The sequence below is a fragment of the Oryctolagus cuniculus genome, chromosome X, assembly GCF_051225735.1.
Source record: "Oryctolagus cuniculus isolate XC-2025 breed Fujian yellow rabbit chromosome X, ASM5122573v1, whole genome shotgun sequence".
In the NCBI taxonomy this organism is placed as follows: domain Eukaryota; kingdom Metazoa; phylum Chordata; class Mammalia; order Lagomorpha; family Leporidae; genus Oryctolagus; species Oryctolagus cuniculus.
In genome coordinates, this window is record NC_142888.1 from 18,798,561 (window position 1) to 18,813,270 (window position 14,710).

At 38.9% G+C, this 14,710-nt stretch overlaps 1 protein-coding gene across 15 annotated transcripts in view; it reads right to left on the reverse strand.

Moving 5' to 3' along the window:
- The window catches only part of DMD (dystrophin), a 2,249,390-nt gene that overhangs the window by 1,524,772 nt on the left and 709,908 nt on the right, over positions 1–14,710 (reverse strand). For all 15 annotated transcript variants that reach the window (XM_070067426.2, XM_051827673.3, XM_070067427.2 and 12 more), the window contains one exon: positions 9,285–9,435. In XM_070067426.2, the coding sequence (XP_069923527.2) occupies positions 9,285–9,435 (151 nt within the window). The remainder of the gene's footprint in view (positions 1–9,284; positions 9,436–14,710) is intronic.

Here is a 14,710-nt window from a genome sequence, read left to right on the forward strand (position 1 = left end):
TCCGTTCTCTATTTCCTCCCCCACTCAGTCGTGCATGTCCCAGTGTCCGTCCCAGGATGTGTTGGGGGAGGGGCGGCGGCAGCTGTGCCGCGGTGCTGGGCGAGTGCCCCGTCTCACCTCGACCTCCAGCGCTGGTGCATACACACTCCTGCTGGTGTCCTGAGTCCCAGGCGTCCGCGTCCTCCCCGCGTGTCCACCCCAACACTCCAGTTTGAGGAAGGGCTTAAAAACTACAAATTTTCATCCCTCTTTGAACCTTCCCTTAGTGGAGCTTCGCTGTGCTCCCTCCCTCTCTATTCCGCCATCTTCCCTAGTCCCACCATTAATTCTCATATTACAATACATTGAGAGCAGAGGTCCTACACGGAGAGCAGGTGCACAGTGACTCCTGTTGTTGATTTAACAATTGACACTCTTATTTAAGACATCAGTAATCACCGGAGACTCTTGTGATGAGCTGTCAAGGCTATGGAAGCCTCTTGAGTTCACCAACTCCGATCTTAGACAAGGCCATAGTCAAAGTGGAAGTTCTCTCTTCCCTTCAGAGAAAGGTACCTCCTTCTTTGATGGCATGTTCTTTCCACTGGGATCTCACTCACAGAAATCTTTCATTTAGGTCATTTTTTTTTTTTGCCACATTGTCTTGGCTTTCCATGCTTGGAGAAAATTTCATGGGCTTCATAATCTTGTCATAAATGTGGCAAAATGAAGCCTGCTTAAGTAACTGAACTAGTCAGAATTACTAAAATGTTTGTTCTTAAAAAAAGCAAAGCTGGGGACATCACAACACCAGATTTCAAGACATATTACAGGACACTTAAAATCTAAAACATCCTGGTACTGGAACAAAAAGAGATTTGTATATCAATGGAACAGAACACAGACTCCAAAAATCAATCCATGCATCTACAACCAAGCTATTTTTGACAAAGGAGCTAAAATCAATCCATGGGAGAATGACAGTCTGTTTAGCAAATGGTGCTGGGGAAACTGGATCTCCACCTGCCGAAATACGAAGTAGACCCCTACCTTACACCTTACACAAAAATCCACTGAAAAATGGATCAAAGACCTAAATCCATGACCCAATACCATCAAATTACTAGAGAACATTGGGAGAAGCTATGCAGGACATCAACATAGGGAAACACTTCTTGGAAAAGACCCCAGAAGCAAAAGCAATCAAAGCCATATTGACAAATGGGAATACATCAAGCTGACAATCTTCTGCACTGCAAAAGAAACACTCAGCAAAGTAAAGAGGCAACTGAGAGAATGGAGAAAATATTTGCAAACTACACAAATGATAAAGGGTTACCATCCAGAATCTATAAAGACCTCAAGAGATTCAAAACAACAAAACAAACATTCCAGTTAAGAAATTGGCAAAGGACAGTAACAGGCATTTTTCAAAAGAGGAAATTAAGCCAATAGAAACTTGAGAAAATGCTCATGATTGGCTGGCGCCATGGCTCACTAGGCTAATCCTCTGCCTGCAGTGCCGGCACCCCCGGTTCTAGTCCCAGTCGGGGTGCTGGATTCTGTCCCGGTTGCTCCTCTTCCAGTCCAGCTCTCTGCTGTGGCCCGGGAAGGCAGTGGAGGATGGCCCACGTGCTTGGGCCCCTGTACCCCATGGGAGACCAGGAGGAAGCACCTGGCTCCTGGCTTCTGATCGGCGCAGCACACTGGCCACAATGCACTGGCCGTAGGGGCCACTTAGGGGGTGGACCAACGGAAAAAGGAAGACCTTTCTCTCTAACTCTGCCTGTCAAAAAAAAATGCTCATGATCACTACCCATGAGGAAAATACAAACCAAAGCCATAATGAGGTTTCACCTCATTCCAGTTAGAATGGCTCTCATAGAGAAATCAGCAAATGACAAATGCTGGTGAGGATGTGGGGAAAAGGTACCCTCATTCACTGTTGGTGGGAATGCAAACTGGTTCAGCCACTGTGGAAGACACTATAGAGGCACCTCAGAAATCTGAATATAGACCTAACATGATCCAGCCATCCCACTCCTGTGGCACAGTGGGTAAATTGACCGCCTGAAGTGCCAGCGTACCATATGGGTGCCAGTTCAAGTCCCGGCTGCACTATTTCCAATCCAACTCTCTTCTATGGCTTGGGAAAGCGGTAGAACACAGCCCAAGTCCTTGGGTTCCTGTACTCTCATTGGTGACCCAGAAGAAGCTCCAGGCTCCTGGCTTTGGATTAGCTCAGCTCTAGCTGTTGCAATCATCTGGGGGAGTGAACCAGGGGATGGATGACCTCCCTCCTTCTCTTTTTCTCTGCTTTTCTCTCTCCCTCTCTGAAACTCTGCCTTTCAAATAAATAAATCATAAAAAAGAATAAATGCAAACAATACAGTCTTATACACAAGCCCTTTCACCATCAGTCTTTAGTTCTCTGGCACTGAGTATAGTACAAGTGTATTGTTAACTCTAACATATGATCCAGGTGAATGAGATACCCTGCCTTTTGCCACCTTATTTGCTTTGGCTAAAAATATTACTATTTTTAAATGTCATTTCACTTGCTATAATCCACCTTTTAAATAGGCACTTGTTTTCTGTGTCTTTATCTGATGTACTAGAATGTAGCTTCTTGAAACATTATGTTGAGTGAAATAAGCCAATCCCAAAGGGACAAATACCACTTGTTCTCCTTGATAGGTGACAACTAACTGAGCACCAAAAAGGAAACCTGTTAAAGTGAAATGAACACTATGAGAAACGATGACTTGATCAGCCGTCACCCTGACTGTTGATGAGCAGCTTAATATGTTATCCCTCTTAGTATTTTTTGTTTGTTTGTTCTACTTAATACTTTTGGTTGAATACTGTAATCAATACACAATTCTTCTTAAGTGCTGAAACTTAACTGAAAAGTGATTGCTGTTAAATATAAGAGTGGGAATAAGAGAGGGAAGAGATGTGCAATTCGGGACATGCTCAAGCTGACTTACCTCAAACAGTAGAGTTAGAAACATAACAGGGGATTCGAATTCAATCCCATCGAGGTGGCATGTACCAATGCCATCTCACTAGTCCCAGTGATCAATTTCTGTTCACAATTGATCACAATGATAGGACTAAGAACCAAAGGGATCAAATAAACAAGAATAGTGTCTGCAAATACTAGCTGATAGAATCAAAAAGAGAGAGAATGATCCAACATGGGAAGTGAGATACACAGCAGACCCATACAATGGCAAATGTCCTAACAGCACTCTGCCTCATAATCAGCCCTTAAGACATGCAGATCCGGCTGAAATGCCCATGAGAGTATTTCAGGCATGGAAAGCCAAGACACTCTGGGGGAAAAAAAAACCTAAATGAAAGATCTCCACGAGTGAGATCCCAGTGGAAAGAACGGGTCATCAAAGAAGGAGGTACCTTTCTCTGAAAGGAGGAGAGAACTTCCACTTTGACCATGGCCTTGTCTAAAAATGATCAGAGTCAGTGAACTCAGGGGGCTTCCATAGCCTTGGCAGCTCATGACAAGAGCCTAGGGTGAATACTGAGGCCATAAACAAGAGTGTCAATTTGTTAAGTCAACAACAGGAGTCACTGTGCACTTACTCCTCATGTAGGATCTTTGTCCTTAGTGTGCTGTACATTGAGATCTAATGCTATAACTAGTACTCAAACGGTATTTTTCACTTTATGTTTCTGTGTGGGAGCAAACTGTTGAAATCTTTACTTAATGTATGCTAAACTGATCTTCTGTATATAAAGAGAATCGAAAATGAATCTTGATATGAATGGAAGGGGAGAGGGAGTGGATAAGGGGAGGGTTGCGGGTTGGAGGGACGTTATGGGGGGAAGCCATTGTAATCAATATTCTGTACTTTGGAAATTTATATTCATTAAATAAAAGTTAAAAAAAAAATCTTTACGGTACCATCCCAGGCACTTTGACCTCTGATATAGAGAGGATGTGCTGGGGGCCAGGCGACAGCACCAAGGAACAGCTTTGTGCATAGGAATCAGTCTTGATAAACTCTACACACAGACATCCTCCAACCAAAAAAAAAAAAAAAAAAGAATGTAGCTTCTTGGAGATTTCATATATGGTTCCTCTCTTATTCTTCCCAACATTTATGTGCTTCATTGAGTCTTTGTCCAGTGATATGGAATAGAACATAATGAAATGAAATGTCAGAACTTTTGGCAGGATTACACCTAAACACTCCCTGTTATGTGAACATGAAGATCATTTTAATGGTCACCAGATGAAATGTTGTCACAATCTTGGCATCCTCATTGTTTAAGGTTAACTGAGCTTTAAGGATCGGTGACCAAGTTTCTAAGAGGTTGTTTAGTTTGGATTAATTCATATTTAACTAAGAACATTCACTGAGGTCAGAAAATAGTGCACATGTTACATTTGTATCTGCAAATTCTAATAACTTGCATAGGCAGGACTTTGTTGATGTTGTCCCTAAGACAACCTACATAAGACAAAAGTCTGAATCTTTCAAAATATTTGAAAACTGGATAGAAAAAAAAAACTTCAAATTCTATTTTAGTCAGACTATGCTCTGAGACAAAACATTCCACCACCAAATATTTTCCTTTGGCTTAAAACACCCTCTAAAATGGCAAGCTTATTTCCCTTTAATCAAAGCTAAAGACCACAATAGGATTTATTCCTCAATACTCCTCAATATTGTAATAATAACCACTCCTTGAAAGGAAGTCCTTTCTCCCCTCCTTATCAATGTCACTCAAAAGCCAACCCCAGAAGCTAGAATTGATGAGCCACAATTATTTCTAACATGTTTCTTCATGGGGAATGAGGAGTCCAATTTGTTCACTCCTCAGACACAATCATACTTGGATGCCTCAAATCTAAAATGAACCTTGAAATTCTCTCCCCAATGCAATAGCTATAAAGAATTCATGGTCTCTTCCAAATTTTGCAGCCTATTGAACTTTTCTCAATTACCCAGAGTTAACAATTTGGCTCTATTTAATAGTAACCACCAAAATAGGATCAATTGCTTTACCTTGCCTAACTGGCAAATTCAGTAAGTGACTTATCTTCACAACATTTCACAGTTGTTCAATTTCCTTCCTGCTTAAAAAAATGCTGTTGAAATTATGACAGCAAAAGATCCTTTCACAGAACATACAGAGGTAGATCTTTAATATTCACGACATACTTGCAATATCTGCAAACATTTTTATCTTGCCCTTCAACTGTGATAGCTCACATACCCTCTGATCTGAGCAGAATTTAAATCAATTTCCAACAAAAAAAAAAAACAACCAAAAATCCCTGCATTTTAAATTTTGTTACTTGTAATCATGCTTTTAAGAAAGAAAATGAGGAAGACTCAAAGATTTATTATCTTTCGATGCATGCTACAATATTTAGATGGTTAGATGTTTGGTGAAGTGAGGGGGGCAGTAGTTATGTTTTTGAATACAACAAAGTTGCTGATGTGTTTTGTTGTCATACATGTTTATCAATTTACAATATTTGAGTGAAAAGCTGTAATTTTAATCAATGACTAAGTAAGACTTTAATCAATGACTAAGTAAGACTTTAGTTGGAACTCACCTAAAAGAATATTTATCTTCTTTTATTTTTATGAAACATGGCAAGATTAACTAAAAAATATTTTAGGGTACACTTTTAAAATAATATCTATCATATTTAAATGAATTAAACTCCTTTTGATTTTGTTAAATCATTTTGTTCTCACCAAAATGATTTCCATATAATGAAAGAGTTCTAACAATTGTCAGGCCTTCTCTTCTCTATGTGTCTTTTGGCTGTTTTAATTTTATAAAACTTAACCTATCCTAAAGTATGTTTGCAAGTTAAATACAGAAGTTTGTCTTGCTTGTCTGAGTCAGCAAAGCCATTCTTTTTCTTCTCTTTATTAACTTTCTATGAGTAAGTTCTGGACATAAAATGTCACTTAATCAACTTGTATACAACCCTGTTGCTTTTTTTGTTTCAAATTATTTTCTCAAATTAATTTCATGTTCATCAATAATGGTATATTTTCAAGTAATCAATAATCTATTCAAATTTTATAACCTATTAATCAAATATTTCCCATCCCATTCACTTAATATCTTCTAGAATAAAGTATAAAACATTTCAGGTAACTGCCAGAATATTAAGGTACTCCATGGTCTTACTGCAATGAAGAGTTTGATCAGAGACTTGAGTAGGACCTTTCCTCACTTTGTCTTGAATTATCCATACGTAGCCGATAGCTACCCTAACAGTCTTCCACTTCTCCTTTGCAGCCTTTTTCCTGACTTCCTTTTTACATTCCAGGCATCCAGCACTAGCATCCTGCCTACTGAGATGCAATGTTACTATCCTAGTTTTGTCCTTCTACGAAATACCTCACATTCCAAAACTATTGGACATAATAAAACCCTGACTGGAAGGAATACTAGAAACCAACTGGTTCAATAATAAAGGCAAGATATGGAGAAACTCAGACTGTTTTCTGAAAAAAAAAATCACAAATTTAGTCAGTGGTTGAACTGGAAGTAGGAACTTCAGCTTCTCAGGTGAAAAGGTTTTCTTATGCTGTGTTTCTCCACAAAGCAGATCCTGAGTGCAAGATTTGGGAGTGAAGGATTTATTTGGGAGCTGATCTCATTAAACATTATGATAGCATGGGAATGTGAATCAAGTTTCCCTGTGGACATCTGGAGCTCAGTCTTGCCAGAGAATCTCTAAGACACTAGAGAACATGTGTTTAAGTTGCCCCACCAGGAGACAATCAATGGATTGCATGACATTTATCCATCAATTCCCATCACTCAGTGGTTGAATGAAGCTCTGGCAATGCTCATTAGTCTACTGCAAACTGTCTGAGATATTTCTGTAGCCAGCAAATGACCTCAAACACAGAGAAGCCATTGGAATGCACAAACACTGTCTGGAAACAGACTAGGCACAATGTCTACTGGGGCAAAATGCAGGCAAAATGGTAAAATTAAAGAAATAACACTGCATCTAACTTCTTTATCAAATGTCCAATTAAAAAACTAAGAGATTAATGGGAATTTGGTGCAGCAGTTAAGATGCCACTCAGCATGCCTGCATCTCATACTGGAGTCCTGGGTTTCACTCCCAGCTCTGCTTCAATTTTAGCTTCCTGATATTGGGCAACAGGTGTGGGGAGCAACTCGGACTAGACTGTTACTGGAATTAAGACTTATTCTATGCATCTGCTCTCCCACAATATGGCGCTGAGAAGGGAGTAACAACTTCTACACAGCTGCCTCTCGCCAACTTGAGTGATGACCTGCAGGAGCTGATTTTGCTCCTGATTGGAGGAGAGCAGCATACTCGGCATGTGGGTAGCAGAATTGGGATTGGTGGAAGAGGACTATAAAGGAGGAGAGAGACAACATGCACCAGGAACATCTATCTGAAGGAACACCTGAGCAGCCCCCGAGAGAGCAGCCCCCGAGAGAGCCGGCCGGCGGTGTGCCGCTCCCCCGCAGAAGTGGGGAAAGTGGCAGGGGGAGCCGCCCTTCCAGGAGGTGGAAGGGTCGGTAGCCAACCCGGGAAGAACCAGCAGCAAACCCGGGGAGGGCCGAGCAGACAAAAGAACAGCGCAGGGTCCTGTGTCGTTCCTCCACGAAGAGGGGAAGCGACAAACAGGTAATGGCTCCAGTAGTTGGGTCTCTGCCATCCATGTGGAAGACCTGGATTGAATTCTTGGATTTGCCACTGACTAGGGACCCTTTTGGACATTTGGGAAGTGAACCAGTAGACGAGAGCTCTTTCTCTTCCTCTGCACCTCCCAAATTAAAAAAAAAATCTCCAAGTTACTCATAGTCACAATATCCATATGATAATTACAATGTTTTTTTTTCCTGCCAATATAGTGGATGGGAACATCAAAGTTATAACTCCCCTTTTAATGCTTCATCGTAAACTGCTGTGGCCAGTGGACTGCTTTAAGTACAGGATAGCAAGGGCCAGCATCATTTATCATTGAAATCTGAAGCTTATTAAACAATAAATTTTCCTTAGCATAGAAAGGTGTTTTATCTGCATGGAAGAACTGTGAAGTTAGACTTAATAAAATGTTGAAAAAATAAAGAATGAAGTTCAAAAAAAGCAGATTTGGGAGGTACGAGTTAAAAGCCATAAATATAAGAATCACAGATCTTGAGTATTAGATAAAATAAAGGGTGACCCAAAAACTGTAAATTGCAGGTAAACAATGAATAATTAGGGAAGTCTTACATTAAAAGCATATTTAGTGTTTTTAAGAAATTCAAATTTAACAGGCTGTTTTTATATTTATGTCCTAAATGTGGCATCCTTAATCCTGGGGCCTCTCTGTGTGTGCCCCTGTGGACTGGTCAAGTTTTTGTTCCAGTAGCAAAACTCAGAACTACTTTAAATAGTTCAAGGAATTCATGAGAAATTAGCACCCTCTGGGTCAGAGATATTCTTGTAGAAATCATACTTAAAGAATAATGCTTTTCAAAAACCAGAAAGTATAACTACAAAAGTGCCATTAAATTGAAGATGGAAATATTAAAATTAAAGGATATTTTATAGAAAAGCAATGTTACAGATCCTCATTTTTCATAAATATTCCCTGTTGTAAAGTGTTATGAAATAAAAGTAGGAATATGTCAAAGCACCTTAAGCTTATTTAAATTTACGTTGCAAGTATTCCCCATAAAATCTCTGTTCCAGGACATCATAGTTTTAATAAATCACATACTCTACGTTGTTCTTTTCAAGGAATATGACCGTCTCTAAAGTATGAAAATCTAGTTACATCGTATTTGAAAAACTGTTTGTCTATTTTGTGCTGCTCTAACAAAAATTCCTGATAATAGGTAGCTCAAAATCCTCAGAGATATATTCTCTCACAGTTCTGGATTCTGAGATCGAGGCATCAACTTCTTTAAGAGTCTTCTTGCTGTGTCCTCACCCAGCAGAAGACAGAAGGGTAAGAGATAGCCCAACACTGCATGAATACTTTATTTTTTTAGAGGCTTTAATCCATTAAGGAGGAAGGAACTCCTATGCTGCAATCACTTCTTAAATGTCCCACCTTTTAATATTATTTGAAATTGATAGGTGGCAGGTTCAAACCATAGCAGCAAAGACTGCTAAACTACTGGATAAAATAATCTTGAAGTATTCATTACTTGAAGCTCTAATTCTTTCCCACATGTAACCATGACATCTGTGTTTGTGTGTATGTGGTATGCATATACTCATAGACTTTGTTTTCTACTAGAAAGAGTACAGCATAAAATAAACAAACCTTATGTTGTTGTACTTGACGTTTTAGATCTTCAAGATCAGGTCCAAGAGGCTCTTCCTCCATTTTTCTTGTTCTCTCTTCCGTTTTTGTTAGCCAGTCATTCAATTCTTTCAGTTTCTGATTCTGAAGATCCATCAGAACTTTATGCAAGCTAAAAATTTAAAATAATTTTTATTATTTTTCTACTAAAGCTACTTATTACTGGAAACAAAATTAGGTAAATCAGTAGACATTGATCATTTATGATATAGTCACTGTTTCTGGCATCTTTAAGGACATAAATAGTACCCATTATCAATCAATTCTAAAACTATCATTATACAGAATTGCTGTATTTCACAATCCATATTTCTAAAAAGCTTCACATAGACAACAAAATGTGAACATACTAAAAGTGTGAGCCATCTCTAGTGACAATTAGAAATATACCTTGGTAACTGTTTGGTTATATTTCCATTATTTTAGTATTTGTGGGGTTAAAGATAGTCAGAAATCCTTTGTCACAGTTCCCATCAGGAGATAGGGTCTCTTTCTCATTCTCATGAATATTCTGTAGCGTGATGACTATTTTGACCACTGGAATGTGACAAAAATTACACTGTATACACTGTACCAACTCCAAGTATAGGACGTAAGACAAGTGGCAATATTTGTATTCTCTTTTTTGGAGCTCAGATGCTATACTGGAACGGAGGTCAGTCCAGACTGCTAATTATTTAGAGCCCGTATCTCCAGTAACCCTGGAGGATGAAATGCTCCCTTACAAGTGAATTTTCAGATGAATGCAGAACAAAGAATGACAGCACCTACATCACTGGGATGAGAAGAAGCACCTGGCTGAGCCCTGCCTCTATTCTTCATTTACAAAACTGGCATTACATTATAAATTGCTATTTTAAGCCACTAAGTTTTTGTTTGTTTTTTATTTTTTATTTTTATTTATTCATTTTTTTGACAGGCAGAGTTAGACAGTGAGAGAGAGAGATAGATAGAAAGGTCTTCCTTTTTCTGGCGCTGCACCGATCCGAAGCCAGGAGCCAGGTGCTTCTCCTGGTCTCCCATGTGGATGCAGGGCCCAACAACCTGGGCCATCCTCCACTGCACTCCCGGGCCACAGCAGAGAGCTGGACTGGAAGAGGGGCAACTGGGACAGAATCTGGCACTCTACCAGGACTAGAACCCTGGGTGCCAGTGCCACAGGCAGAGAATTATCCTAGTGAGTGGCGGCGCCAGCCTGCCACTAAGTTTTAAAGTCATTTTTTATACAGTGAAAGGGTGTTTTAAAAGAGATACAAAATCGTGTGCTGAGTAACAGATTTAAATTCCAAAGTCCCACCAATAAGCCCTACAGTAAGCCCTACAATGCCAATGTTACACATTATCAATTATCTTTCCAGCATCAGTGACACAATGCGATGGTATATGGAGGATGAAAACAAACTGAGTTTACTTCAACCACTAATTCTACAAAAATCTGAAACTCAAATGGGAAATGTTACTATCCATTGGAATGCAAATACATTTTTTATGAAAATAACGTGTGAAGTATTTTTGGAAATAAGACATTGAGAAGAGATCTTTATAAAGAGGGAATAATTTGATTAATAATTTATTAGTCTGATTTATAAATTATTTACTAGTTTTCATTAATTGGCACATTTTTTTTTATTTTATTTTATTTTTTTTTTTTATTTTTTGACAGGCAGAGTGGACAGTGAGAGAGAGAGACAGAGAGAGAAAGGTCTTCCTTTTGCCGTTGGATCACCCTCCAATGGCCGCCGCTGCAGCCGGCGCACCGCGCTGATCCGATGGCAGGATCCAGGATCCAGGTGCTTTTCCTGGTCTCCCATGGGGTGCAGGGCCCAAGCACCTGGGCCATCCTCCACTGCACTCCCTGGCCATAGCAGAGAGCTGGCCTGGAAGAGGGGCAACCGGGACAGAATCCGGCGCCCCAACCGGGACTAGAACCCGGTGTGCCGGCGCCGCAAGGTGGAGGATTAGCCTATTGAGCCATAATTGGCACATTTAAACACACAAAATAAACATAGAACTAAGAGGGTTTAAAACAATGTAAACTACACTTATGGACCTTTTATATTTTAGATACATGCATTACCTGAGGCACAATGAAATCAGAAGTCTGTGAGAAAAAAAAACTTTCATTTATCAAACACAAAAAGTAGACATTTTCTTTTTATTGGGAACAAAAATGGAGCATACATTTAAGTGCAAACAAAAATGAAAGTTGATGGTTTAAACCTTAGACAATCAACTTCAAGCCAACATGGCAAAATATATAAATATTTCACTTTGTGGGTTTAATTCAATCCCTTGAAATCCAACCTAGTAAGATTTTATGAAAAATGCCAGTAGTACCATTCTTTGTTTTGTTTATGATTATTCTCCTGCCCAGGTGTTTGTTAAATAAAAATTCTCATTAAACCAAAAATCTCACATTTCAAAAACTGAAGGAAAATCTCACATGATTACCTATACCTGAAAAGTATTTAGATTTAAAAGAAATTTATTAGAATAAGAGATTTAATTTTTAATTTGCTTTTAAACACAAATTTCATTTAACAAATATTTATAGAATTTCCTTTCTGGGCATTAAACTCTTACTGGTTAGGAATGGACAACAATGAATGCCTACACAGATTTTTAAGTACCTTAGAGTATATTAGAGAAAAAGCTACATCAACAATTATGACAAGAAAATCGTTATAATTAGATTGATACACATTTCAAAGGATACATTAGGCAGGCTCAAAGTTAATACACAATCATCATTAATTACACTGTCACAAAACACATAGCTTGAGATTTCAGACTTGAAAACTGGGTGCATGTATTTATTAAGTATACAACTGATGGATATCGAACTTCCATGGAGGTGAGGGCCACAATTAATACGTGTAATTTCTTAGGCCATTAGTTAATTATAATTGTGATCATGCTATGAACCGAGAGCAACAGGACAGAGTCTGCAAAGTAGGAAAGGCACTATGGCAGTAATGATATTTGAAGAACTCCAAAGCTTGATAAGAAGTAGTGAAAAGGAAAGGTTAAAGACTTTCTAGACAGAAGAGCCCACCTGTGAAAAGGACTTGCAGCATCACAGAGGCCTAGGAAGGCCAGTGCAGCTTGATTGCACAAGGTACTGGAGAGTTGTATAGTATCACAGCCTATATTAATCTCTGGGTACTGGAAGTCTGGGAACTGCATGAAAATCTGAAATTTGGACCCCCAATATTTTATGTGTGATTTTGTTTTCATCTTATAAAACTGAACTCAGACTCTAACCAATAAGAATAGATATACCTTTAAGTGCTTTGTGAGGAACTGCATCTTTTATGAGTGTGTTATAGCAATGTCTGATTTGGGTTGGTCCAGGATGGCTAGGTGAAGAAGTAGTGTACAGGGCCACTCAATATGCAGTCTGTGTGGTTCAATATTTTTACAACAGGTACATACAGTCATATCAATAGATCCCAGCTAAAGAGAGCCCTTGCTTGTCTTCTGTAGACCAGCAGTTGTCAAAGTATGGTCCCTGGGTCAACAGCAGTAGCAGATCCTCAGGTGAACTTGTTAAAAATGCAAATTTGGGGCCCTGACCCACACTTAAAGAATCAGAGACTCTTGGATTATGACTTAAGAATCTGTGTTACAAGACTTCCAGGTGATTCTAATACATACTGAAGTTTGAAAATCACTGCTCTAGGTAGATCTAATCTATATCCACAACTCAGAAACTCTGCAGACTGATTTATTAAAATTAATAAGAGAACTGCTAATATCCAGTAAGACATGAGACTATTCTCATCCTGACTTGGCCTTCATTTACAGAGAGAAATTATGACACCAACTGCTTAAGAATGGGTTCTGACTGGAAGTTCTTAAAGGTATTTGAAGCCTGAAATTAACACTGGAACAGGCATCAAAATAGATGGATAACAAGGTAGTAATGGTGTGACGACACAAGTAAGTATGATAATATACAACAATCTTTCAAGAAGTTCATGAGAAATGGAGTTAAAAGCTTGTGCACTATTTTGAAATCCATGCAATTTTTTCATATGTAACTTTATGAATTTTTTGAAGTTTTGGATTTCACAAATTATGTACCAGAATAAACTCCTTTAAATATGCTTTCTATGAACTTTTTGAAATTTAATAGGTAATTCATGCTACTCCAGAAAGAAAGTTCTGAGAAGATGTTATTTGAGCAAATGTTTCTTTTTCCTTGACTAGGTATTACTAAACATATGCATGATTTTATCTTGTGAATTGAAAACAAGTTAAAAAACATTGCCAATAGTTTAAAAAATTCATGAGATATCACCTACCAATTGTAGCCCTGAACACTCTTCATAATCTGTCTTAAAAATGTTAAACCTACCTTCCAAAAAGACAACAATGTATTAAGTTGAACAGCAATTGTAGTTTATATACCAAGCATAAAATCTCCAGTCTACCAAGATGCCAACAATTCCCTCTCCTCCTTTACAAAAAACTCACCTCACTTTCTCATATAAGCTTTCTCGCTCCTCTAACATGCTCTTCGAGTTGATGCCCTGCCATCTTGATCAGAACTTCTCTGCTTCTGAAACTTAACTGTGCATACAGAACAGCTGCTTATCCTGAATTAACTTGAATATGAGAATTTTCAGTTCTCAGTCTTCCAGGTGAAGCTAGTTTTGCTAGCTTGTTATTCTTTGAATAACAAGAACCCAGGTGAGGCTACTATGTAATTGAAAAATCACTGCTAGTCTTTTTAAGGTGTGTGCTTGATCTGTCAGTTTCCCAGTGTTCAAAATCCGAAGATTAAGGGAGACATAGATTTAGCTGTTGTTGGCAGAAAAATATCGAAGGGCATCAGAGCCAGGATGCCAATCCCTCCCTTTAATATTCTTCTATACTTGGAGAGGTGATAGGACTACTGAAGCAGTTCTCCATCAATGATTTTCCCCATGATATTTCACAACAGACTATACAAGTAGGAAATGTGCCCCTTACAGTTACTGTCTTGTGCACAATTTGCTTACAGTGAGATGGATTTCTAAGCAGCTGATAGTATATTTCTAACAATGCAACTTCTGATAGGACAATGAGGATACAACTATTCTAGAAAAAAACCCGATGTTCACATGGAGAACCCCTGAGCAGCAAGGGAGTAGTGGCCCATAGCTAGGCTGGATTGAAGGAACAAGTAAACATGATGATGCAGTGGTATCAGAAGGTGTGGTTCGGACCCTTCACAACACAAATGTCCATTTCCCAAGTGTGATAGAAGAAAGGGTAACTGCACTGAGCAAGGTGTATAAAGTTACCTGAAAATGAATCTTAATGGAGAATGGGACTGGAAATGGGAGAGGGAGGTGGGGTGGGGAGGTGGGGGGGGAGAACAACTATATTCCTAAAGTTGT